The sequence below is a fragment of the Podarcis bocagei genome, assembly GCF_964188305.1.
Source record: "Podarcis bocagei genome assembly, chromosome: 11".
In the NCBI taxonomy this organism is placed as follows: domain Eukaryota; kingdom Metazoa; phylum Chordata; class Lepidosauria; order Squamata; family Lacertidae; genus Podarcis; species Podarcis bocagei.
In genome coordinates, this window is record NC_138136.1 from 25,664,435 (window position 1) to 25,692,235 (window position 27,801).

At 41.9% G+C, this 27,801-nt stretch overlaps 1 protein-coding gene across 6 annotated transcripts in view; it reads right to left on the minus strand.

Annotated features, from left to right (window-relative positions):
* PAM (peptidylglycine alpha-amidating monooxygenase) overlaps nt 1-27,801 on the minus strand; it is a 129,825-nt gene that overhangs the window by 26,283 nt on the left and 75,741 nt on the right. For 5 of the 6 annotated variants that reach the window (XM_081212365.1, XM_081212364.1, XM_081212366.1 and 2 more), the window contains exons 10-16: nt 26,328-26,408; nt 25,203-25,279; nt 23,187-23,290; nt 19,683-19,867; nt 18,330-18,401; nt 5,432-5,749; nt 1,583-1,712 (exon numbers count right to left, since the gene is read on the minus strand). In XM_081212365.1, coding sequence (XP_081068491.1) covers nt 1,583-1,712; nt 5,432-5,749; nt 18,330-18,401; nt 19,683-19,867; nt 23,187-23,290; nt 25,203-25,279; nt 26,328-26,408 — 967 coding nt within the window. The remainder of the gene's footprint in view (nt 1-1,582; nt 1,713-5,431; nt 5,750-18,329; nt 18,402-19,682; nt 19,868-23,186; nt 23,291-25,202; nt 25,280-26,327; nt 26,409-27,801) is intronic. The other variant, XM_081212367.1, reaches the window with a different exon arrangement.

The window sequence follows — 27,801 nt, forward strand, 5'->3', positions numbered from 1 at the left end:
CCAATTAATAACTTTGCATTAATTTTATGGTTATGTGCATATATTTAGGCAAGCTTGATAATAGAGGCCTATTATCACAAAATAAAAGGAAATATTTGGTGAAATCTGCTCCTTTAAATAATTAACATTTTCCTGATTCTAAAAGCTTCCTGTTATTAGTAATGTGTACTTGTATGCAGATGCCTTATTCAAATTTTCTTCAGTAACTTAAGTATCAAATAAAGCAAAGGTACCCATAAGGGTTAATAATGGGGAAAAACTCCAAAATTCACAATTGAGCTATACCATTATTAGGACCAACCAAATCTCCACAAACTGTATTCCCTCAAGTAATTCATTTTAATTCTATCCATTTTAAATTGTTTTGTACACTGCTCAGTTTTATCTGTGATATAAAGTTTTTGCCTTAGTTTTTAGGGATGCTACTGTTTGTCATTTTATACGAACTGATATCGATGTTGCTTTTTATTGTTTTCTGTGTAAACTGTTTAGAGTTTTATTACATAAAGCAGCATAAATGTTTTATAAGCAAGGAAATAAAAATTGTGGCAAACTTTCAACTTTCAGAACTCTTCATCAGGCAAGATGGTACATGAAGAAAGTAACGGGATGAGCAAAAATAGATGGGATATTGTAGTCAGGAGGTTGGCTCCAAGATAAGCAGGCTAAATAAGTCCCATCCAGTTGCTACCAATACCAAGTTACACTAGTAGAGTAGTATTCAACTAAATATCTCTAAGGATAGACCCGCTGAAATGAATGAATGTGACTAAGCTAGGTCCATTCATTTCAATGGTTCTGCTTTGGGTAAAACAGCTGAATACTACCCGCTAGGATTCTAGCTTAGAGAATCTAGGATAAATGGCCACTCCTCCATTCTTCGAGACGCTAGGGCAGGCTTGTAACCCTGAGTCAAATCACCCTTATACCAAACACACAGGTTCCTGGAGCAACTTTTGCATGGTTCTTCATTATATTAAAGCCGTAAGGAATGACCAGGCTTAGTTTGGAATTAGTTTACTGATATACAATTTAAAATCAACCAGGAAATGCAAAACACTAGGTAAAGGTAAAGGACCCCTGGACGGTTAAGTCCAGTCAAAGGTGACTATGGTGTTGTGGTGCTCATCTCGCTTTCAGGGGCCGGCGTTTGTCCACAGTTAGCTTTCTGGGTCATGGGGTCAGCATGACTAAACCACTTCTGGCGCAACTGAACACCGTGACGGAAACCAGAGCACACAGAAACACTGTTTACCTTCCCACTTCAGCGATACCTATTTATCTACTTGCACTGGCGTGCTTTCGATTTGCTAGGTTGCCAGGAGCTGGGACAGAGCAACGGGAGCTCATCCCGTCATGGGGATTTGAACTGCGACCTTCCAATCGGCAAGCCCAAGAGGCTCAGTGGTTTAGACCACAGTGCCATCCGCGTTCCACGTGCAAGACACTATCGTCCAGCCTATATGGAAAAACTGCTATCTTGCTTGCCTCACAGAGGAAGCCAGTACAGAGTGGGGAGATAAGAGACACATACAGAGGCACTGAAGAACATATATTTTTAGGCTTACGAGTGCTTGCTTACTTTGCATCCCATACATGCTCGCCCCTGTGGAAGATGACCAGGTTACTGTTAGAATCCAAGGCCAGTCCAGAAACCTGCCCGAGTTTGAGGTTTATTCCAGGCCAATCAACTACTTCTTCTATGTTTAAATCTGGAAAAGGAGAATAATGTTTACACGTTGATATAAAAATATTAGGTAAGTAAATAATTCAATGGCTAAAGATAGAATCAAACAAGCTCCAAGCAACATATTTGCATGCAATATAATAGTTACAATGTGTTCCTATAACAATACAGTCCGTTCAACTTCCAAAACGTTCGGAAACCAAAGTGCGGCTTCTGATTGGCTGCAGGAAGCTCCTGCAGCCAATTGGAAGCCGCAGAAGCCACGTTGGACGTTCGGGTTCCAAATAACATTCACAAACTGGAACAGTCACTTCTGGGTTTGCGGCGTTTGGGAGCCAAAATGTCCGAGTACCAAGGTGTTTGGGATCCAAGGTACAACTGTACAAAAAAGAAGCCTTAGAAAAAAAAATATTTATGATCAGCAGCAGCATCTAGAACCATGAAACACTTTCTCCCTTTAGAAGCGTGCATGTAGCTTCCAATACAGAAGCTCCTGTTTTGTGGTTTATGCTATGAATAGCAGTATTTCCAACCTTCAAATTTGTCATTTATAATACTCCTGGCTGAAGCAGAGTGAGAGGTGGACCAAGAAAGGCTATTTCATGAGCTTGGCTGAATGATCAGCTGTCACTTGGCGCCTCCTGCCCCTGAACTCAGTCCATGTAGGGCATTATAAGAACTTTGCAATTTTAATAATTAGTGCTTGAGTTTTCTGCTTTTCTTCCCCCCCAATACCCTTTCCCTTTTGTATAATCTATTTTTGATTGTAATAGTGTGTCTTGTCTTTAATCTGTGTACAACACCTGGTAAACAGCAGGTGCTTTATAAAACATATATTTACATGCATTTAATATTATGTAACCTACAAGCCAATTCCAAGCATGTAGTCAGAAGTGAGTGCAGTGGCCCACTTCTATTTATGCACAATTATTATTATTATTATTAGTAGTAGTAGTAGTAGTAGTAGTAGTCATCGTTGTCACTTTTTTTATTTACTGAATGAAACTCCAAGCAACTTTAGGATTTGCCTAACGCAGGATATTTTAGGATACTGTAAGAGATTTTAAATTACTGACTTGCTTGAAGCTGTTACTCTTGGGACATACAGTTCCAATAAAATGTAGGATTACTGTAAGGACCAAACACCAAACACGTGATCTATGAATGTTTACTTGGAAGTAAGTCCCACTGATTTGAATGGGTTATTGCCAAGTAAGCAAATTTAGCATAAATCATCCTTGTAATTGTTTACTGTTGAGTATCTAGTCTGGCCATCTTCTCTCTGAGAGGTGGGGGGAAAACACACACAAGAGACCTCAGCATATTCATAGTATTAACACCATTTGTCATATATACCTTTCAAAAAATATATCATTTCACACTATATTTGTGGGGTGATAACGGCTAATAAAGAATCTAGTCTGTCAACCTAGACAATTAAGCTGATTTGAATTGCCATAATTTCATATAAATTTGCATAAAGCTTCTAAATACTGTATAATTCTTAGGGTTTTTCTTTTTCTTTTTGCACAACTCTAGTCCTGTATTATTTGACAAACCCTTTACTGCTCAGCCCTGTGGATTTGTACAGCAAAAGGTATAAATAATAGATAGGTGGATTGATGATAATCATAAGTAAGGAAAAAACATTCTAAACCAAAAGCAAAATCTATTATGGAATTACTCTAATAGTCCTAGCACAAATATTGCTTTTATAGCTTCCAATGAAATATTCCCCTCTCCAAACACACAGAGGAGATATCTTACTGTAATCAGCATTCTTCAATACTACGACAGAAAAGCCAGTATTTTGTTCACTCCACTAGCATTCACCAGCATAATTAATCTGAAAACCACTTTTCCCGCAAGAACAGCCTTCTAGATCAGGCTAATGGCCCATCTAGTCTAGCACCCTGTTCTCTCAGTGGCCAGCAGATACCTGTGGGGAGCTTGCAAGCAGGACACGGGCACAACAGCACTCTGGCCAACTGCAATTCCAAGCAACTGGTATTCAGAGGCATACTGTCTCTGATAGTGGAAGTGGAACATACCTACTGTGGCTTAAATTATATTTATCAAGTATTTTGTTGGCTGCTTGTTGGTAGAACAGAGAAAACAGCCCATAGTAAATAAGAATTGTCTGCACACTCCTATGCCTATTAACCCAGAGGTCAGCCCCACTGAATTCAATGGGACCTATTCTCAGATAAGCATGTAGAAATTTGCAGTCAAAAGCACTGCCCCTCTTTTCTCCTCTGTCAACAGCAGCAAAAACAGGCAAGCAATTTCACAGATACCTTATTAAACTTCCACAGTGTACCAAAGGTTTGGTGGTCATTTAAAACAGCCTACATTAACACCAGGTTAACAGGAAGAATTCCACACTAATGTTTCAAATAGAAAATCAGAACCAGGAAGATTGTGAATCATTTAAAGCTGTAAGGAACAATACATTTGGCAAGTGTCACTGTCCTGTGCCATGAATCTTGGCTAGAATTCTCTCAAATTAAAAAAGACAACACAGATATTGGCTCGACTCAAGACGTTATGCCAAACCATGGTTTAAAAAGCTTAAGCTATAGTTTGGCACAATGCATGAATTGGAAAATCATATTCTGATTTTCTGGCTGAAAAACTAAGAAATCATGGTTTCATAATGGTTTGCAAGCTGTGTGCTTGGCATGGTGTCTGAATCGATAAACCACAATTACATCCACCTCTCTGTCTTCATAAGTTGTTACAACACAGAGTGAATGTGTTAAGATGAGCGGTATGAAAATGGCAGAGCTGGTGCAGACAAACAGTTCTGAACCATGGTTTGGGTTTTCAGCTATGGCTAGTACAAACTATTAGGTATGATGTCTGAATTGAGCCATTGCAATTGCCAAATAATTGCTCATAAGGGGGGTCTACTTATACAAACAGCATATCCTTGGACAAAAGCATTTGCATGAATTGCGGCTTTTTGTCCCTTATTTGGGGAAAGGGAAAGAATCAGTACAAATCTTATTATTAGGAAAGAAGAGCTGCAATGTCATTAAATTCCTTCCACTGATGTTGCATGACTCATACAACTACCGCATGAGTAGTTATTTCCATGCCATCATTGCCTATCCCAGTTCTATGTTTCTAGAAAATTACTTAAGAAGTAACTATAATGTTTCATACTTAGAAAGAGAGAAACACAATGGAAAATATAATATAAATGCACATAACATATTGTTACTAGTCAACAAGGCATTCAAGCTGAAAAATACAGAGGGCATAACTACCCTCACAGGAGAGTGTGTAATAAAGCCAGCTGCACAGTAAGAAAAACAAAGTCAAATAATTGAATTTACCATGTTCAAGTTGGATTACTCAGTTTAGAAAAATGTAACAAATAATTCCAGCTCAGGTTTTCTGTTTATATACCAAAAATAAAACTTCTGATGCTAAATTAGTCTTTTCTTTTAGAAATAAAGTATGAAATACAATAATGTATCAAAAAAATCTGTCACATAATACATAGCACTAAACTGTACAGCAGACAACATACACATGAAACAAAACTTACTAAACCTTTGCCACAAATGGGAAGGATAATGTGAGCATTGCTTCAGTGATTACTGACTCTTATTTTGAACAAAATGAATTTTTCATCGGAACATCTGATGCTCTCTTCCAATTTTGCTAATGTACAGAGTAGTTTATAGTATTGGACATGGTAACATTTTAAAATAAAAAGACACAACCCTAACCCACCTCCTGCACGTTCTTTTCCCCAGTTCCCACTGCCAGGTTTAGGTGGCTGCAAAGGAAGGTGCCTGTTCTCTGGTGGCCTCAGGGTGGATTCTAATCTGTGGAATTTGTGGATTCTGTCTCTGACAAGAATGGCATTGGCCCTTTCATCTTTATTGGAAAACTCTCTGGCATCAGGCCAACCAAGATCCTTCTTCTGGACTACATTAGCAATCTCTGCTACAAGATCTGATTCTGCCTTTTCTGTAGGGTTATACTTGTGCACGTGAACAACATCTTCCCTTTCTCCTAGCAGCTTGGAAATGAGTGAATAGAAATCACCTGCACAGAGAAAAAGAGAGAGAAAGAGAAAAAAACAACAGGTAAGAGAAAGAGACAGAGGAGGTGGACAGACTGCAAGATTTTGTTGTGAGCTTGACAAAGAGCAGAAATAGGAAGTTATTCCTAAAAGCCAACTTGGTTCAAAACTTCTGGCTGCTCAGGAACTCTTGACATAAATCACAGGCTGTTGCAGTCCTTAAATTTACACAACAATGCCTTTTTTGACAAGGCATTTCAGAACCCAGGCAAATGAGGCCCCTTGCCTCTGGAAGGCTGTCCATGGGGGGGGGGGGAAGCATAACTTTAGGAAGGATTATTTTAGCATTATTTAGCATCGGAACACTGGTGTACTTACCTCCTCTGAAATTTGCTACTAATAGCCTTCCATTTACAGGAAGCAGAAATTCAGAAGTGAAACCAGTTTGAAAGGAAATATATTCAATTTTTCACTAGATTCTACAGAATGTTAATACAAACTGGAAGTGAACCAGTTGCAATTGTGGTTGTGTGTTTCCCCCTACTGTATGCTTTTTGGAACTGCATTAGCCAGGAAATGGAGGAAAAATTACAGATTGGTAAATTCTCCCACAGAAATGTTTGATAGACCATCAAACTGACACATATTTTTTAATATCTTTAGTTATATCAGATTCCTAACATTCTGGTTTATACATTATCTGTGTTATTTAAAGTTCCATACCTAGCCAATATCCTTTTCCCACAACCAATGTTGTTAGCTAGATTGCCTGTGCTAGAAAATTGCACCATGTTTATATGAAGACTGCCAGGAAGGATTACCCACCCCTATTTCCCATGTTGCCTGGTTTCACTTGAGTCTGTTTCCTGTGTGTTGAATATGAATATCAAGTGTTTTTTTAATAAAAAAAAGAAGAGCGACAAGTTTGTTAATTCAACTATTTCAGAAATGATAAGCATATCAAACATATTCAGAATGTGCTTCCAGAATTCAGGAAAGAATAGCCAATATGCACCTACTGTGATGAAAGCACAAGGTTTGCTAGATCTAGGTCCTTTTATCCCATTTGAGTACAATTCTAACTAAAGAAGATACAGTAGAATACTTCACTTGAGCACTCCAGATGTGCACCACACACTCTTCCATTTGCAATCTGAAGATTACTGTTATCAAAGCAAGGCAGCTTACAACTGTTGAAGCACACTAGAGTATATGACATATAAATAAAATAAGAAAGCAAGGTCTGGTAGAAGCCTGAAAGAAGAAAATTCAAAAGAAAGGAGGAAAGGGAGGTATTCATTCACTCATTACACATCACTTAAAACTAGCTGGGTAGATTTGAACGGGATCCAATTTATTGCTGATGTAAACGCACTTGCTTACAAAGCAGCAGCAACAAGCTCTTCGCCGTCTGCAGGTTTTATGTGCAGCCAGCGTCAGCGCAAGCCATCAGGAACATATTGTTCTACTCAACAATTTTGTTAAGAGCCAGCAATTGTCGGCAGCTGGACATGTGTTCAGTTGTGCTACATCTTATTCTAATTTGCATCTTGCCACCAAGAACCAAAACTGCAAGGCATATCCGCAGTGGCAGCCTGAGGGAGGGAGCCCTGCCCTACAAGGGGCTGGTAGCCATTTCCAGACCAGATAATTTCTTCTTATAGAGTCCCTGCAGAGCAGAGACTCAGAAGGCAAGTGGCAGCTTGAACACCTAAAGCAGGCTTCCTCAACCTCGGCCCTCCAGATGTTTTGAGACTACAATTCCCATCATCCCTGACCACTGGTCCTGCTAGCTAGGGATCATAGGAGTTGTAGGCCAAAAACATCTGGAGAGCTGAGGTTGAGGAAGCCTGACCTACAGCAACCTTCCCAATCTGGTGCCCTTCAGTTGTGTTGGACTACAACTCCCATCATTCTTGACTACTGGCTATGTTGGCTGGGGCTGATGAGAACTGTAGTCCAAACCAAACAGGACAGCATCAAGTTGGGAAAGGCTGATCTAAGGACTAAGGGAGACTTGCATTTGCTCCCTCCGGTGCCTCTTGTGTCAGCCACCATGCGCCAGAAACAACAAGAGACATCAGAAGAAGCATCCTGGGTGAGGAAGCAATTGCTTCCTTGAAGATCTGCTGTGGCTCAGTGCAGCAGCAGCAGCTGGAATATCCTGTGTTGAGAGTTGTACACATCTGTGCCTGTTCCTAACAACTCTTCTCTGTCCTTTTGTATATTAAAGATAACCTAATTCACCTTGAGCTCTTCGGTTAGCAAGAGGAATATAAATACCTCAAATGATCTATTCAACCTCTGCACTGGAGGAAAGGGCTTAGTCCTTTATCACTTTATGCTTCCTTCTTTCTTTCTGTTCTGGATTGGTGGCTATAAACAGTCCGTAAATAAATATCCCCGCCTTGGTGACACAACCATTAACTTCCGCAAATATGCTGGCTCACAAGTATTTCCATTAGACTGAGAGGATAATGAATTAAAAGGTTAAGGATTTCAATTATTTAGACTTCTTTAAAAAATACATTTATGGAACCATGTCATAAAATCTTCTTAAAAGTTTCACATTAAAGCAATAATAAACGTAAATGGTAAGCTAAGGCTTCAGGACTCTCACGGAAAATGCAATTTTAAGAACTCAGCAAGGGGGGAAATTAAGTCTTTTCAAAATGACCCTAAGAGAGTCTGTCATGTTTATAAACAGTCCTGGCTCAACGGTTCCAGCTAAATTTCCAATTTCAGCCTTTGGAAGGGGAATGTCCCCAGTGAAATCCCCTGTCAGAAAATAATTATCAGAGTTAATAGGGCCAATTTTGGTGAAATGAACAAAGCAAATTGGAGCTGAACATAATGTGTTAAGCCATCCCCACTAACATGCTTGATAAAACATCCTTAATGTTGCTTTCCTTCAACTACATACTACTGCATTTATGGCCAACTCTTATCAGATGCTTTCTACTGTTACAAAAACCACAGCACAACCACTGTCGCCATCCTCCCAGCTGCATTTTAAAATCAGTTATGACATATACCTTTCCTCATACAAGGGATTAATCCAATTCCTGTATGCCTAAGCACCCTTTGTAGGTGATGTGTCTATATCTTCTACTTGGGTACCCGACCAAACATTCATGAGGAATTACCTCCCAAATAAACTCAAGTATGAAGGGTGTGGCATGGGGGGGGGGAGAAAATCAAACAGCTGTATGTATGCAAACTTCCCTTCTGGCATCATTATTGCAAAAGCCAGCAAAACGATAATCCACCTTACATTCCTGTTATTTCAAAGCTGTTTTGTGCAAGTGAGAGCCATGACTCTGAGATAAAGGGTTTAATATTCTGTTGGGAGCTGCCCAGAGTGGCTGGGGAAACCCAGCCAGATAGGTGGGCGGGCAATCAATCAATATTATTATTATTATTATTATTATTATTATTATTATTATTATTATTATTATCATTCCTGTCTCCCAAAGAGCAATAATACCCAATGGCACCATGTGTCTCAGTGGCAAAGAATAAGCTTAAGAACATAAGATGAGTCCTACTTGATTAGACCAAAGGACTATCACAGTGACCAGCCAGATGCCTTTGGGAAGCCCATGAACAGGATGTAAGTACAGTAACTCTGTGCCACTCCTGATTCGTAGCAACTAGTATGCACATGCATTCACATTACTAGCAGCCACGGATACCTTTATCCTTCACGAATCTGTCTAACCCCCGGTTCAAATACATCAAAATTTACTAATTTTAAATGGCCCCTATCCATCCCCAAACAGAGCCGAGTTTCCTACTGTGAAGGCATATTGAGGGCTTACACTCATTTAGGGTATAAACCAAGTATGAGCGACTACTATCCCCTATTGTACCTCTGCAGCTAATAGGAGTGAAATGCGGCTTCCGCTGAAGAAGGCCAAGTCTGAAGCCCAAATGGTGAAATGGGCAGCAGCAAAAGACAGGTTGTTTTGGTCAGGGTGTTTAACCTCAGGAACTTCCATTACCTGAGGGATAACTCAGTCAGTAGAACATGAGTCATCGATTCGAGCCCCACTTTGGGCAAAAAATTCCTGCATTTCAGATTTTTAGGAAACAACGAAAATGCCTCTCCCAGCCCCCCCCCCCAGCTTTTAATGGAATTTGATGTTGCTACTGAAGTGGGTTTGCCAACTGCTTTTATCTATAACTTTTCCATAGAGAGGTTTTTTTAATGTTATTATTTGCTGCCTAAAGAAGGCTTGTGACTGATAATAAGTTTAAATGATAAATAATACCAAATGAGATGAATTAAGCAACCCTCTCATTTATTTATATCCTTCAACACCTTTCTCATATTATTGCTATATTTTCTCAGTTCTGTCACTGAACTCGTCCAAATGGCAGAACAGAAATATCTCAAGAGGAAAACATTTCATTTGTTTAGATATCACACTGTTTTTTGTATGGGCACTTTAGAACAGCTGATTCTGCATTGCTTGAAGCCTTAGGCACTCTGGCGCTGTGGCAATCTCAACTTCTCATCGAGAACTACATATACAACCCACTCCTCCTACGCTGAAAAGATAGAATATGAAGTCTCATCCAGGGATGATGAAGTAGATTCCTGGGTGATAAAATAGCAGCTCAATGGCTTGTACACTAAATGCAGACAACTTTACTTCAGTAATGCAAAAAACAGACCAAAGCTGTACAGTGAGGAGAGGAAAATGGGGTGTTTAACATACAGTGGTACCTCAGTGTCAGGGAACTGCCATCGGAGCATCAGGTGGTGGAGGGTCTCAGGGAGGAAGAAAGAGACTCAACAGCTGAGGCAGGAACCAGCAGGGGGAGGAGTGAATCTCTGAGGGAATGCGAGCAGGAGGGAGGGCTCAGAGACGCTTCCAGTGAGAACAGTGGGGAAGTATCTGAGGCGCCCGTGGGGAGACCCATGCCTCGCCGGAAACTGTCACGCCGTGAATCCAGGAGACGCGTTTCCGTCAAGGAGCTTCTTTGCTGGAAGCGCTTCCGCCGGCAGCCACTGTCAGACTCTACGAGTGACTAGAGCAGACATGTCTGAGGAGCTCTGTCACGCACAGAGGTTTGTGGAGCCGCACAAACTCTGAGGGAGTACGCTTTTACGCACAAGCAGCTAATCATCCCCTCACAGCAGTCTGACAGTCTCTGTACGCTGCCTGTGCAGGAGAAAGCATCATGAGCGACCCGGCCGGCACCGGAGGAGCAGGGGTTGGGACTGGTCCAAGCTTGGAAGACAGATACCGAGCGTTGGAGGTCCAACTGGCGCTGCAGACGGCGAGGCTGGAGGAGAGAAGGGCTCAGGATGCAGACAAGAAGGGGAGAGCCACTCAGTTCCCCAGAAAGGTACCAGGATTGGTGCAGAAGTTTGGGGGGGACCCCAAGGATTACCATGCCTTTAGGACAGAGATGCAATATGCACTTAATGTGCAGTTTGATGAATTCCCTGATGAGGAATCACGAGTTGCTTTCGTGATTGGGCATCTTGAGAGGGGGGCGAGGGACTGGGTTCGGCCCCTGATGGCAACGCACAATGACGTACTAAAGGACACGATGAAGTTCTTTCGTGCAATGGATATCATGTTTTCCAGCGAGATTGAGGAAGGGGTGGTGCGCAGGCAGCTAATGGCTTGCAAGCAGGGAAGCCGATCTGTCCGTGAGTACTGGACTGAATTTACCATGCTGGTACACAGATTGGGTTGGGATTTATCGGCGGCACCCATTCAGATGTTATTTGAAGAAGGTCTTTCTTCGGCTGTGAAAGATGAACTGTCCCGGAGCCCCAGGGCGGTGTCTATGGATCAGCTGACCAAATCTGCGCTGACCATAGGAGCGCGCCAGGAGGCAAGAGCCTTGGAGAGGCGGGAAGGGAGAGGGGAACGTTGGAAGGAGTTCCGCATTCCAGACATTCCTGAGCCAGCTTTCCCGCCTGCAGAGCCGATGGAAATCGGAACAGCGCGCGCGCGCGCATTTTCAAAACCCAGTGAGGGGGTTAAGAAGGAGGGAAAGGGCGCCCGGAAATGCTACCTCTGCCAACAGCCAGGCCACTTTGCCAGAGTCTGCCCCCAGAGGAAGGAATGGCAAGGGATGGTGGGAGCTGTTGAGGGAGGAGAGCAGGGAGAAACAGAGCAGGTAAAAGCCAACGCCTGGTTGCCACAGTCGGGGCACTGCAGCCAGGCCAAAGAGCAGTGAAAGTGCCCGTGCCAGAAGCACCTCAACCTGCTCTAGTGATTGAAGTGTCGCTAGAGCTGCAAAATGGACACCCCCTAAAAATAAAGGCGCTGTTGGACTCAGGCAGCTCCTGCAATTTTATGAGCAAGGAGTTTGCTGCTGAACACCAGATACAGACTATCCCTTTAAGCAACCCCCTGCAGGTGACCACGATCGATGGCAGGGAGTTGTTGGGAGGAGGAGTCAGCTTGCAGACCGTCCCAATGATAATGAGGGTGGCAAGGCACACAGAACTGATAGCATTTAATGTGGCCACCTTGGGAGGCGCTCCCATTATTTTGGGGATGAGCTGGCTAGCGCTACATGATCCGCTGGTGGGCTGGCATCAAAGAGTGGTTTCCTTTGGTTCGGCACATTGCTTAGAACACTGCAAAGGGGAAAAGGGTTCAGCAGGGGCCCAAGCCACCCTAGCAGGGACTGAAGTAATGGAGAAGGTGAAGGTACCACCACAGTATGCAGATCTCAGCGACGTGTTCAGCGAGAAGGAAGCTGACCAACTACCCCCGCATAGACCCTTTGATTGCCAGATCAATTTACTCCCTGGAGCACAGCTTCCTGTAGGCAAGTTGTATGCCATGTCAGACAGAGAAATGCAGGAGTTGCGAGAGTTCATTGACAAGAACCTGAAGAGAGGTTTCATCAGAGAGTCCAAAGCAGCGGGAGGTAGCCCAGTGTTCTTTGTGGATAAAAAAAACACGAACAAGCCGAGACTTGTATGTGATTTTAGGCTGTTAAATGCAGTGACAGAACCAGTGGCTTTCCCTATGCCCAGGATTGATGATATTTTGACCAGGGTGCGGAAGGGAAAGATTTTTACAAAGCTGGATCTAAGGGGGGCGTACAACCTGATACGTATAAGGAAAGGGGATGAATGGAAAACCACCATGTTCACACCTTTGGGGGCATTTGAATATCTCGTTATGCCTTTTGGATTACAAGCAGGCTCAGCGTGTTTTCAAGCGTTTATGAACCACGTACTGGGTCCTTTGCTCTACAAGAATTGCGTCGCCTTCCTAGATGATGTGTTGGTGTATTCGGAGAATGAGGAGCAACATGTGAGAGACGTCAGAGAAGTGTTGAGCAGGCTGCGAGCCAACAGGCTGTGGGTGAAACTGGAGAAGTGTCAGTTTCATACCAAGGAGGTGGAATTCCTGGGGTACCTCCTGTCAGACAAGGGATTGGCCATGGATCCCGGCAAGGTTCAGGCAGTGCTGGAATGGAAAACACCCAAAACCAAGAAGGATGTGCAGAGGTTCCTAGGGTTTGGGAACTTTTATCGTAAGTTCATCCGAAACTTCGCCCACCTGACGGCGCCCATTACGGACTGTCTCAGCAGTAAAAAGAAGTTTGTTTGGACGGCGGAGGCGGGACGAGCGTTTGAGGAACTGAAAAGGGCCTTCGCCTCTGAAGAACAACTTCTGCATGTGGATTTACAAAAAAGGCTGAGGGTCGAAACAGACGCATCTGACAGAGCCATAGGGGCGGTGCTTCTTCTGCAGCCGGAGAAGGAGGAGTCAGAGTGGCGACCGTGTGCCTTCTTTTCGCGAAAGCTGAACAAATCCGAGAGGAACTACACGGTGTACGACCGGGAGCTTCTTGCTATTCATGAGGCTTTCCGGAGATGGAGGCACCTGCTAATTGGGGCACAACATAAGGTGCAAGTGTGCACGGACCATAAGAATCTAGAGTACTGGAGAACTGCGCGAGTGCTCAACCAACGGCAGTTGAGATGGGCCCAGGAGTTCTCCAAATTTAACTTTGAGATATGTTACGTGCCAGGCCCAGAGAACGTTAGGGCGGACGCTCTCTCACGCAAACCCGAATATTTGGAGGGGGAGGGGGCACCCGAAGAGACACATGTCATTCCAGAAGACCGCTGGGTGTGTGGGGCGGTATTGGTGGGGCAAAGGGAATTGGTAGAGGGAACAGTGCATGATGAATACGCCCAGGACAAACTCAGGGGTCTCAGGAGGGAGGGAGACAAACCCGGGGGTTTTGAGGAGAGAAACGGGGCGTTGTACTACAAGGGAGCGTTATATATACCTGAAGGGGAATTAAGGGAGAAGGTACTCAAGCAACTGCACGATAGCCCCACAGCAGGGCATTTTGGGCAACACAAAACCATGTGGCTGGTTACCAGGGAATTTTGGTGGCCCAAGGTCAGGGAAGATGTGCGGGAGTATGTGAGAGGGTGTGACCAATGCCAACGAGCCAAGGGGGAGAGGCGGGCACCGGCAGGTTTATTAGAACCACTACCCACACCTGAAAGACCATGGGAAACAGTGGCAATAGATTTCATGACTGATCTGCCGAGGTCTAGAGGGAAAACAGCCATCATGGTTGTGGTAGACCTGTTAACTAAAATGGCCCATTTCATAGCCTGCTCACATGCGGTCACAGCAGAAGAAACCGCTAAATTGTTTGTAGAAAATGTGTTTAGGTTGCATGGCGCCCCCTTGAGGGTGGTTTCAGACCGAGGGAAACAATTTACTTCCAGGTTCTGGAGGAAGCTCATGAGCTTACTGCATGTTGAAGTTAATTTCTCAACTGCCCGTCATCCAGAAACCAACGGGCAGGCGGAAAGAGCTAATGGTGTCCTCCAGCAGTATTTGAGGTGTTATGTGAATGACAGAGAAAATGATTGGGTGGAGAAGCTGGCGTTGGCAGAATTTGCCTACAACAATGCAGAGAACGTGTCCACGGGAATGAGCCCCTTTTTGGCTAATCACGGGTGCCATCCCCGAGCCTTCCCAGGGGGGGAAGGGGAGAACTGGAGCGTTCCAGCTGCAGAACAGTTCGTTGAAGAAATGGAAGCGATCCATCGCCAGCTCCAACTTAACTTAAACAGGGCTAAGGAGGAATATAAGAGGCAGGCAGACAAAAACAGAAGGGAAGGTGAAACCATTAGGGTGGGGGACCAGGTGTGGCTGTCAACCAAAGGGTTACCATTCAAAGGGGGTTGTAAGAAGTTAAGACCCAAAAGGCTGGGTCCATTTGAAGTCACGCAGCAGGTCAACCCAGTGGCTTTCAGACTCCGGTTACCGAACCACATGAAGCTGCACCCAGTTTTCCACAGGTCGTTGCTGGCACCGTATAAAGGAGACAGAGAAGGGAGGGTCACTAGGGGGCCAGCAATGGAGGAGAAGGAACACAGCTACCAGGTTGAGGAGATCCTCGATTCCAGGTGGAAGGGAGATCAAGTAGAGTATTTGGTAATGTGGGAAGGGGAACCGGAGTCGGAAAACACCTGGGTTAGGGCAGAGGATGTCAATGACGAAGTTTTAATAGAAACTTTTCATCAGAGGTTCCCACGTAAACCTCAGCCCGTAGCGAGGTTCCGGAGGAAATACTTTGCCACCACCGACGAAGAAGAGGAGTTGGAGGGGTTCACAGATTCCGAGGAGGAGGAGGATTCAGCGAGCCAGGACGGCGATCGATGGAGGGAATTGTTCGAGACGTCTGAAGATGAAGAAGATTCTTTTCGGGGTTTTTACCCTTCATCTCCCAGAGGAGAGGAAATGGGAGGGGGTGAGGGGGGCCCTGGAGGGGAGGTGGATGTCAGGGAACTGCCATCGGAGCATCAGGTGGTGGAGGGTCTCAGGGAGGAAGAAAGAGACTCAACAGCTGAGGCAGGAACCAGCAGGGGGAGGAGTGAATCTCTGAGGGAATGCGAGCAGGAGGGAGGGCTCAGAGACGCTTCCAGTGAGAACAGTGGGGAAGTATCTGAGGCGCCCGTGGGGAGACCCATGCCTCGCCGGAAACTGTCACGCCGTGAATCCAGGAGACGCGTTTCCGTCAAGGAGCTTCTTTGCTGGAAGCGCTTCCGCCGGCAGCCACTGTCAGACTCTACGAGTGACTAGAGCAGACATGTCTGAGGAGCTCTGTCACGCACAGAGGTTTGTGGAGCCGCACAAACTCTGAGGGAGTACGCTTTTACGCACAAGCAGCTAATCATCCCCTCACACTCAGGTTACATACGCTTCAGGTTACAGACTCCGCTAACCCAGAAATAGTACCTCGGGTTAAGAACGCTGCTTCAGGATGAGAACAGAAATCATGCTCCAACAGCGCGGCAGCAGCGGGAGGCCCCATTAGCTAAAGTGGTCCTTCAGGTTAAGAACAGTTTCAGGTTAAGTACGAACCTCCAGAATGAATTAAGTACTTAACCCGAGGTTACCACTGTACCAATAAGACAACCATTTCTTAAGTATTTCTTTCAGAATAAGTTGGTTACACAAGCTTTCAGAAACCCATAACCCCCAAACTAATGCTACAATTCCACCTTAATCCAACTAAGTTCGGGTATGTTTTCTCAGTTTTCATAAAGAATACAACTTCACATCACCATTGTGCCCAAGGCCATTTGTCTTCCAGAACCAGTGTTTCAGTTATATGTAAGTAGCTATATTGTTTAATGCAAATACATTTTTCAAGCTCCACATGGCACAAAACAGTTTAGACCTCAATCCGACTCCCAGGCTTAGTCACAACACTCCTTTTATGACTATAAACAAAGGTTCATTTCAGTCCCCCATCATGGAGAAGAACAGCAATGACCTACCTCACACAATTTTTGAAGGAGAATGAATACAAGAATGTAGCCCAACTGGACAATAAGGAGGAAGAAATAAAAGCTGGAAACTAAGGAGATTCATTGTCAATACAAAATTTAAAAGCAATCCATTATCCAGCACTTCACTCATAATTTAGGAAAATGTATTGGTACACAGAGACATTAATAACTTTAAAAGGACACCTTAATGATTAACCACCCAGAACCAGTCCTAGAATTGGTTTTAATTCTTTCAGCAATTAAAACTTGTATTACCTGGAACTACCGCAATTAAAGTTAGCAAGAAAAAAATGGTGTATGAGAATTTAAATGAACCTGTTAAAATTACAGAAACTCCCACTCATTCTTAAAGAGGTTTGATTTCTTTCTTGACCAACAAAAGCTAAAGAACCTGTTTCCATAGAAACATGTTAGAGATATATACACACACACGCTCGCACATACACACCAAGTAGAGATTTGTTATTAAACAAAGCTGTACTGCAGCTTCTGTTTGGAGGATGTTTTTACAAGACAAGTTAAAATCGGCAAAGCAGAATAAGTGTTTCAGTGATTAAAAAATGCTTCCGAACCACCGTGTTAAATCATTACATATCTCACTGGAATGAGTACCATCCAGATTAATCAGGGATCGCTAAGCTTGACAATTGCCATGCAAGATCCTCTTCAAATCCACAGAAGTCGCTTCAGAGGAATAGGTGTGTAAAATTTAAATCAATCTTAAATATTTGAATTGCAAGATTAAACCTAGCAATTCTTCCACATATTTGGATATGTGGAAATGTTGCGATTCAAAATGCATCTCAACCATGGAATCAGACTCAGGGCAGTCATTCTCTCAGTCTTGATTCTCTATCTGCAAAAATTGGATGAAATAAATACAGCAATGCTGATGAGACTACTAATTTAGATGCAAGGCTCTTTCAATTATTTAACTCCACTATTTGGCTTACAAAGTGGTGCATGTGCAAAGACAGTAAAACAGAAGGCTTGAGATTGCAGCTTTAGAATGAGTCCTTAAAAAGTCAAACAAAAATATTTGTGCTAACAGGATTACTTTGTTGGATACAACCTTAGGTAATTTTATCCTGAAAGATTCAGCCATAACAACATTCCATTGGGCTTGTGAGACATAATAAAGTGTTTGTAGGCCTGTATGCATACAGTTACACACATTTTGTATATATACAGTATTAAAATGCAACAAAGAAGGACTAGTATCCATTCCACATCTCCTTACATGTTAATATTAAAGCACAGGGATAATTCTTTGCACATTAAGATGCTTCCTTCTGTACATGAGTGGTCAAACTGAAAATGGTCATTATGTTACAAAACTCCAACAAAATAAGTAATTAATATTTTTCATATATAATCAAGAATTAAAACTAAAAACCTCTCTTTTTTCTTCTTCCAGGAAGAACACTCTTTATTTATTGAAGACATTTATACACCATTTAATTAATCATCTGCATTTCTAAACCCTACTAACCCAATACAGCACACAAATAAATGACAATTGTATTAAGCAAATTTATCTGTGAACAAGAAAATCAAATGAGATTAAACTGTACTAATGAGTTTACCTGCAAGGTTAGGGACCAGTAATTGACAATTTCCTCTTGAATGATTATGCAAGGAGCAGCAATGCAATGGTAGGGATGATTTAAATGCTAGTTGTTGAACAGCTACCACTATTTTGATAAATCTCAATACAAAGAATGCAATTATCACTACTATTTGAAACATTTTTGAAATCTATTTTATGAAACCAGTATTATACGTACCCTGGTCTAAAACCTCCTCCTCATCTCTTTTTGGCTGTTGCATAACAGAAACTGTATCTCCACTTTTGGCTTCTGAAAAATAGAAAGGAGGAAATCTAATGATCTAAGAAAGAAATTGAAAAGCTAAAAGAGAAGTTAATAGAATTCAGATACCTGCACATATACATACTGGCTTTTGTAACTCAGATTAATTGCAAGGAGTCAGTACAATCCAACAATTTATTTTCTGATATAAATGCACAGCTTCATTTAACATAGTCTACTGCTCCAGCGGTTCCAAATTGAATAAAATATTGTGGGGGCCCAGGTAAGCCCTGCTCCACATAATCAATCACATGATGTGGTGCACAAACCATTTGCATGGCAGTGCCAATCAACCTTTGGGGCCCCCGGACCCCTCAAATATTTTATGGGTGGCTGAAGCCCCCATGGCCCCTAGACCGTGTTTGCTCCTATGTACTGTTCAGTCTACACATGCACATAGGCTGCTTGGTCATTTAGTCTTTTATGATTCACAGGGGGAAGTTTGTGAGCACACAAGCCAACAGTAGTGAACTGAGGGAACTAATGTGAGGATTTTGCAGTTGCTTTTATCACCCAATTCTGGCCAAAGGAATGAAGTGCAAGGAGACCAGATTCACCAAGCAAAAATCTTCCTTTCAGCAATAGGCTAGAGCAGGATATTAGTTATTTTCTGATCCCTGGCCCTCTGACATGGCTGCAAGGAGGACATTGGAAGCATCCATTTCCTGGGTATGAACTGGGCCACCGTGTTTAGTTTAAATCATAGTTTATTGCAACAAGCCAAGCTCAAACTATGGTTTCTGATACTGGCCTGTTTCAATAGAACATAGTTTAGTGTTAAAGAATTAAGAGAAAGTTCCCCAGAAGGAGCATGGAAATTGCTTTGGTGGCATATGCCTCAAGAGACCATGTGTGGAATTTGATGTAATGCAAAGCAGGGCATGTGTGCAGGGATCAAGGTCCACCTATGCAACAGCCCCCTGGAGATTTTCCCAGGCCACACCCCTTAACTCATCCAGCTTCACACCTTGTTTGGATAGATAGAGAGGTGTGTGGATAGAAAGTAATCTATTATACAAAGGTAAAAATTGCATCTGTTGCTCCACCCACTCTGGCCTCAGGCTCCACCCACCTTGGAAAATGGCCTAGAAGGGGGGGGGGGTGACTCTCGGGCTGAACAAGATTCACCAATCAGGCTCTCAGGAATGCAATACTTAAATCTATGTCTATTTGTTTGGTCAGTTTCCATGCAACTACCCTTTCGTTCAACCATACCATTCTTTCTCCATTAATATTATCAATTAATTTTAAAAAAACTAAAAAACATACCTTCATGATGTCCATGGACCATGGTCATATCAGGCTTGACTGGAATGGGAATGTTTGCCTCCTGTGGTATGTTTTTGAACATCTCTGGGTCTATGTTCCTTGTACAAGTCTTGTATGAGACTGCATGTTTGGCTTCCATGTAATACATAATGTAGAAATTGCACATTTCATCACTAGCTGTGCCCCTATAGCAAAATACAATGGAGAAAGACATACGAGTAGTTTCAGCCACAGGATGAAACACACTTGTAGAGGCTGGTATTAAATCGCATGGGAGAGACCGAAAATTACCACCGCCACTGCCCAAATGATAAAAGGTTAGACCACAGTACACTTTAAACATTTCACATAAAAAATGCATTAAGACCTCTGACATAAAGGCCATTATCTCCAGCCGATTGCTTAGCATTTATATACACCAGTCTGCATAGTTTTGATCAACCATGCTAGAAATTAAGAACAGTTAGAATTTTGAACCTGCAATGAGCTCCCTAGTTTACCTCCCAACTCCTCAGGTGTGAACACAGACCCCCAAGCCCCCCCCCCCACTGCTGCAAAACCTCATCAATTTCAATGGCTTTTTTGGTGGATGCATTTCACAAACTCCCTCAGTGCTTGGTGGACTGCATGCAAGAGGATCACTAACAGGGAACACAGCAGAATAAACTATTTCTTTCCTTCCTGAAGATTCCGCAGACACACACACACACACACACACACACACACACACACACCCTCTGCCCAGATGATGTATTCCATTTACAAGTCATCAATAATTTAGAGTTTTAATTTAGGACTCTTCTATTTAATGCTCCTCACTGGCCCCCTCCTCCCTGCCTGCCAGGCCACAGAGTATACATCCAAGTTAAAAATTTAGCTTCATTATGTCATGGGACACTAAGTGCAGCATCTTCCATTTAGATTAAAAGATGCTGCAGACCCCAGAATACAAAACAAAAAGATACACATACAAACTGACATACCAACAACTTAAATGCTGCTTTTCAGAAAAGCGTCAGGGCGGACTTACTTTAGGCAGAAACCTAACAAGTAAGAATTATCTATAGACTTGAAAGTGATAGTAGTAACCTATTTAAAATCTAGGTAATACCATAAAGTTCTCTAGCATTTGGTATGTCGATATGTTCTATTTTGAGAGACAATTGCAATATCCTCCAGCAGTTCTTATCAATTCACTGGGCAGTGCCAGGCTCCTGACAGACGGACTCAAAAAACAGCAAGTGGCCTGCAATAAGGTGTCTCCCGCTCTTTTAATTAGCTTTCACCATCAAGCTGGTGTGGGGGTGGACTAGGTGGAAGCAGCAAAGACGTCAATGATGACTTTTCTTCGTGGCATCATGCAGCATTCATTTATTCACCATGGCAACAATAACGGCATCAGTTTGTTGTCGGGGGGGGGGGGAATGAAAGAGACCAGAGATTCCCAAACGTGAATGGATATTTCAGCCTTTGAAAATGTGGAATCTCTTGCCCACCACAGAAAGCTGCTTGAAAAAAATTGTTTAAAGCTTCTTTTTCTTTTATTGAGTGTAACCCGTCAACATGTGATTTAGATACCCACCTCTTTAGTATATAAGCAAAGCACTCAAGTGCAATAGAGGAGTGATCTAACCCATTTACATATCTCAATAGTATCAAAACACTGTCAAGGTTTTTGACATAGCACACCTCTGGAAGATTAATCTGTTTAGTTTGTTTTTGTTTTTAGTAAGATGACAGGAATTAGTGGAGCAACAAGTCTTTCCCCTGCCTCCGAGAAGAATTTAATTCCTTTCCTTTGGGTGAGAAAGGAATGGGTCACGATGGCTTGTTTAATTTAGCAGGGGTGGGGGACCTCAGGGCCATAAACTGGATGTGGCCCTCCACATCTCTCTATCTGGCCCTTATGACTCTCTCCAGGCCCTGCTCCATGACCTCTTTGAGTGATTTTGCACAGCTGGAATGCTTACTTCAACGAGATGTGCATATGCAGAAAGCTCCGGTTTTTACATATATGGAATGGAGATTATTGTATGAGATTGGAAGAGTCACATCGACTGCTCCACCCACTTTTTGCCTTGGCCCACAGAAGGATGACCCTGAGGAAAATACAGCCCCCCAGGCTGGGAGGGAGGGAAGGCTCCTCATTCTGGATCTACAGGAATACCCAGAAAATGAAGCAGACAATTTAGACATGAATAAGGCCGTGGTGTTGATGACACCAAGGTTTGATTCCTGTATGGGAGAGATGCATATTCCTGCATTGCAGGGGATTGGATTAGATGACCATTGTGGTCCCTTCCAACTCTATGATTCTTATGACAATAATTTTACACTTTAGGAAGTAGTGTAACGCTTTTTCAGCATTTTGTAAGGGTGGGTGAAAACGCCCCTGGATATCAAGTCAATCTTGAGGAGACATGAAACCATAAGGGAACATGAAATGTGGGGAAGGGGGAAATAATGTTTCCAAGGGGTTGGCTTTTAAATACAAGGTGTGGCTGAGGGGTTTCTCTTTTTTAAAAAAAATGGGGAATAACAAGCAGCAGCTTAGTTGCCTGCAGCAGTCTGGCTGTCTTTCGAACAGAATGCTCTCCACCATTTGCCAATTTGCTGCCGGGGTTAACACACAAAGCCTTACACGGCTTGGGTCCAAAGTACCTTAAAAAGCCACCTGCTCCACCTTGATCACTGAGATTCTCTCATGGGTCACTTCTGGTCGTTCCCGGCACCCCAATGTTTGGTTGCCCTTTACTAGGGACCAAGCCCTTGATGTGGCAGGCCCTGCCCTATGGAATTCCCTGACAGCAGAGGTTTGGCAGCAACAGTCTTTGCCTTCTTTCAACTGTGTTCTGAAAACTATACTGTTTAGACATGACTTCACAATACAGTTTTCTCTTTTTAACCAGCTACTGTCTACTGATATTTTATTGATGCTTTAAATTATGCTTTATGGATATTTATGGACTTTTTATTATATTTGTATGCTGTTAACCACCATGATATACTTTATGAAAAGTCCAGATTATAAATATTTAAATTTTAAGAATGTGGAGTTCATAATCCTCATGTCGGTCTAGGTAACCACAGAAACAAGGCTCAAGTAATTGTACTTTAGATACAGGACTTTCATCAATGCTAGATGCATACTGCTTGGAGAAATTTATTCTTGGTAAATGAATAACTTTATCATAATCCCTAGCAGAACTGCCATTTAATGCTTAGGAAGTAGCCTTACATCAGGGAAGATCATTGGTCCATCTTGCTCAGTATTTTCTACACTGACAGTCAGTAGGCTTCCATTGGATAACCAGGTCTTTGACTACATTAAGAGTGCTGAACTGAAAAGAGAAAGGGTTACATGCCATTTTCCTTAGAAATGGAAGAAAGCAACCTTCTCTTTCCAGTTTATAATAATAAGAACACACTAACACAATATATTCCGCAGGTCATTCTGGAGTGCCACTAAAAACACTGAGATCTTTAAAGTATAGACACACATACCCTATGAATGTTTTTGAAGACCTGCCTTCCCCAGTAAACAGGCATCTTGCTGCTAGAGTATCTCCGTACTTAATTTCAACAGGGTTTTCTACAGGGTAGAATGCCTGAGAAAGAAAACAAAATAGTTCAAGCATTTCAGATTAGAAGTGTTTTTCCTCTCACTCATTTTTTTGGGGAATCATGGCTGCAATCCATGTGTGCTGTGAACTTGCTTACTTCAGGGGTGGCTAACCTCAGATTCCCAGCAGCCACAGCCAGTATTGTCAATGGTCAGGGATGAAGGGAGTTGTCATTTTCATCATCATCATCAAACAACATCTGAAGGTCACAGTTTAACCACTCAGGCTTTACTCATTTAATTTTACTTACTTAAGTGTATCAAGAGATCTTTCAAGAGTTCCTGTGTACACACAATTATTTTTATTGATGTCCCTTTATAAATGCTTCATTAAGCAATGCTACTTTTCAAATATGGGTTCATTTGGACGGTTCTGAGAGAACATATTCAAATAGGAGATTAAAAAATAATAGTAAAGTGCACCCCCTGAAAATATGCACACTCCATTGCAGACTGCAGCCATGAAATCAAGGTGGCTACATTAAGCATTCACAGTCAGGTAAAATATCCAGTGCTCTTTCCAGCAATGAGAGATGCCATTCTGTATTTTGAGCTTGCCTAGAGATGCACTCTCTATATTTCCACTGATTTTCATCTGATTCACTGATTTTCATTTGATGACAAGATGAATCATAGTGGTCATCTTGGTTGCCATGGAGTCTGCTGAACTTCATAAGCCTGACTTACTGGCAAGATAAATAGCCACTGGTTATTGTTTTACAATGCAGGAGAGTTCTACAATGCCTAGCATGCAACACATTTAAAACACAAATCTTCCTTATGAGACACACAGCAGCTCAGAGAGGTGAGACTGCTCTTCTTTCAAGCAAGGGTGAAGCTCATGCAGGCATCCAGGCATCTTGCAAGAGAAACCTAGATTAAGAAATCATCTCATCGCATCTGCATTTGATAACAATATGACAAACTATTAAAATTATGATAAACAGAAACACTGTAATGTTATTGTCAGTGTTGGAGTCTGTGGCAACTGATTGAAGTTTCTCTGCCTTCAACAATGGGCTTTCATTTTAAGAATAATCTTGGGTCTCTCATCACATTCCTTTCTATATTGCAAAAGGAAAAGGGATACTGCAAGCATGAAAAATGGTCATGTCACGCTAATTTTAGTAGCTGATCTGACATACGTTTGCACCAAAACAATACAGCAAATCATGATCTCATTCACTAGAGATGCATATGATTGATTGCAACAACTTGACCTACAAGCAACATAATACTGTATTAGAGGAATCTGATGACAAGTCTAATAATTATAACCTCTACACCTTTTTTGGATAAAAATACTTTACTTGAACCCCTTGGATAGTTAATCTCATGGCCGTGGGCTCAAGCCCCATGTTGGGTGAAATATTTCTGCATTGCAGGGAGTTGGGTTAGCTGGATAACCTTCCAACTCTTCAATTCTATGACTTTCAATAGGTCACAAGTTTTATTTTACCGCAGAGTGTTTTGCAATGCTTAAGTTGTTGCAGTAAATCATAAGCATCTCTATTTTGTTGCTTTATTTTTATTCTGTTTTTACATAAACCACATTTTGGATTGTGATTATATTAAGCAGTCTAAAAATTATAAACAAAAAGCTATGTTCTGACTACTCAGTCCAGCTGCCAGACTCTGGCCAGTAACTAGATGGGCTACTGATTGCTGAAATGGCCCCATACAAGTAACACTTTTGTCCATTTAAAAAAATCTTAAAGCTTCCTAAACCCCAAGTAATTCATGTAACGTGTGAAATTTCAGTCTTTCCAAGCTTAAACTGCAAATTCAAGTGTCCATTTAAATTTCAAGAACCTAATATCAGAAACACAATGAAAGGGATTTAGACCTTCCAGCTTCTCCATATTAACCCTAGCCACCCAAACATCAGCCCAACATACCTGTGGCAACTGAGGACTCTGCCTGCCAATCAGCGTCCACTGACCATCTCTAACTCTATATCCACTTACTACTTTTCCTGAAATATAAAATTATAAGGGTATAAGTATCACATGTTTAGCAAGATAATTATTCCCCCCCCCCAGATTGTTACAGTTATGCTACTTCCATTTCATCAAATAAATTCAAAGATTGTATAAAAAGTTGGTTTGCTGGTTGTGTTTTTAAACAATTAAAAACTTTAAGATGCTTGGGTGCTTTATGTTATTTATCACCCAAACATATGTCAGACATGGGCCACTCTACCAAGGGGTTTAGTTCGGCCTGCCAGACCATTTCCCCCCAAAGCACACCCAGCTTTCAAACTGCTGAAAACATAGCTGACATCATGTGATGTGGTGCGACACACATTTATTCATAATGTGTGTTAACAATGCTCCTTCCTTTGGAAAAAATTGTTTTTGTCTATATATAAATGGACATCATGAAGGGGTGTGTGTGTGTGTGTGTGTGTGTGTGTGTGTGTATGGATGACAAGGATTAAATTAAGGCATGAGCCTCACTTTATAACTGTTTTTAAGAAGGTGCTCAACAACTGTCCAACTCAATTCTCTCAAAGAAGCACAAAATCTTGAAAAAACAGTTGATACTATTCTTAATGGCTGGCTTTGAGCTCACATTAGTTTCTTAAAATCTGCTCTGAGTGTGCTGTTTTCCTCTGCCCCAAATTCTCAGTTTATTCCCCCCCCCCAAAAAAAAAAACCCCAATCACCTTTAAATCACATGCCTTTAGGCCAAGGATGGGGAATTTACAGCCTTTCAGTTTTTGTTGAACTACAGCTCTCATCATTCCGGACCACTGGGCATACAGACTGGATGCCAGTTGGAGAGCAACAACACATTTCATCAGCCACATTTCCCAACCTTGCCTTAGCCACTTTATGCGTTGTATAAGCTTGGAACTGGATGTATAAAACATGCTTATACAAGGCTTTTCTGTTGTTCTTCAGATTTAAATTGATTGACAAGTTTTGACACTATATAATTCAATTCAGACATTATGAGTTAAAATGGATTACAGCAAAACCAGATTGAAAAGACAATTATCAATAAATGAAAAGGCTTACCTAAATGATGCGTGTGTACTCTGTAGGCAAACACGTGCATTGGATACATTTTATAACTGCAAGCAATATCTGCATTAACCGCTGTCATAAGAGATAAATAAGGAAATCAGGGGAAAGGGCATGTACATACTGAAGTTGAAGCAGCTAGTTGGAACTATTGTTGCAATTAAAAACTCAAACCATCTAATTAGAAGTACATCAATGTGAAATGTAGTGTGCGAAATTACTGACTCTACTCATTCATCTAAAAATTAGTATGGGCATATACAAAATAAAAAAATTCCTTCCTGTAGCACCTTAAAGACCAACTAAGTTAGTTCTTGGTATAAGCTTTCGTGTGCATGCACACTTCTTCAGATACCTGGTATCTGAAGAAGTGTGCATGCACACGAAAGCTTATACCAAGAACTAACTTAGTTGGTCTTTAAGGTGCTACAGGAAGGAATTTTTTTATTTTGACTATGGCAGACCAACGCGGCTACCTATCTGTATGGGCATATAGTCTTTCACTGACACATTGCTCTTAAGAACTGTTCTACTGGGACAATGTTGTGTGTGCATCAATTCACATACATGGTACAGCTGTTTCCTTATATACGAAACATGTGGCAGATTCTCATGTGTACTAGAGTATACAGGGAAATCTGAGTGGGGCACAACAGATCATTTCAAACAAATATTTTGTGGCAAATGCACATAAGAAAACACCAAACAAGTGTTCCCCAACAATTTTATGAGAAAATTCTTAATTAGATAATGGTCTAACACTGGGATCACGAAAGACCACAATGGCTGCATTACATGAATGAGCCTGAGGCTTGTGTTCACCTCTCTTCTCCTTAGGTGTGTCCATGATGAAATCAGAAGCTTTCACTTCTGGTTTTAGCTAACAGTAGAATTCAGAAAGGCGTAGTCTTAAACTTATTTTATTACTTGGTTTATGAACCAGCTCATTTCAATAATAAAACACAGCAAACCCAAAGAGTTTTGGGTTCAGATATAACATTGAACTGTGGTCCATTAAAAGAAGCAAAGCTTCCAACCTCCTACTCATACCTACAAGGGTGTGGGGCAGGGGGAAGAGAGAGAATGCTACCCAAGGCCCATCCACATAAACAATAGAGCATAGTTTTCAAATTCCCAAGTGTAAGTGGAATTTGGATACTAATCTAAGAGTAGTTGGAAAAAAAGATGTTCCAAGCTGTTACTCATTTGCTATATTAAAATGATGATCATGTTTCAGTAATAATTAAAGATGCATGTTACGCCATCTTGGAACAGCTTTACCACATGCACAAACACACACATACAAAAAGTATTCAAGCAAAAACTTCTATCAGCAATATACATTCCAGGACACATTAAATTCAGAAACAAAAATAGAAATATATATTTATCTAAATATTGAAACATGCAGTTCCTCTATATATACACACTTCATTTCAAACTTTGGAAAAAGTAGACTTACTACTAC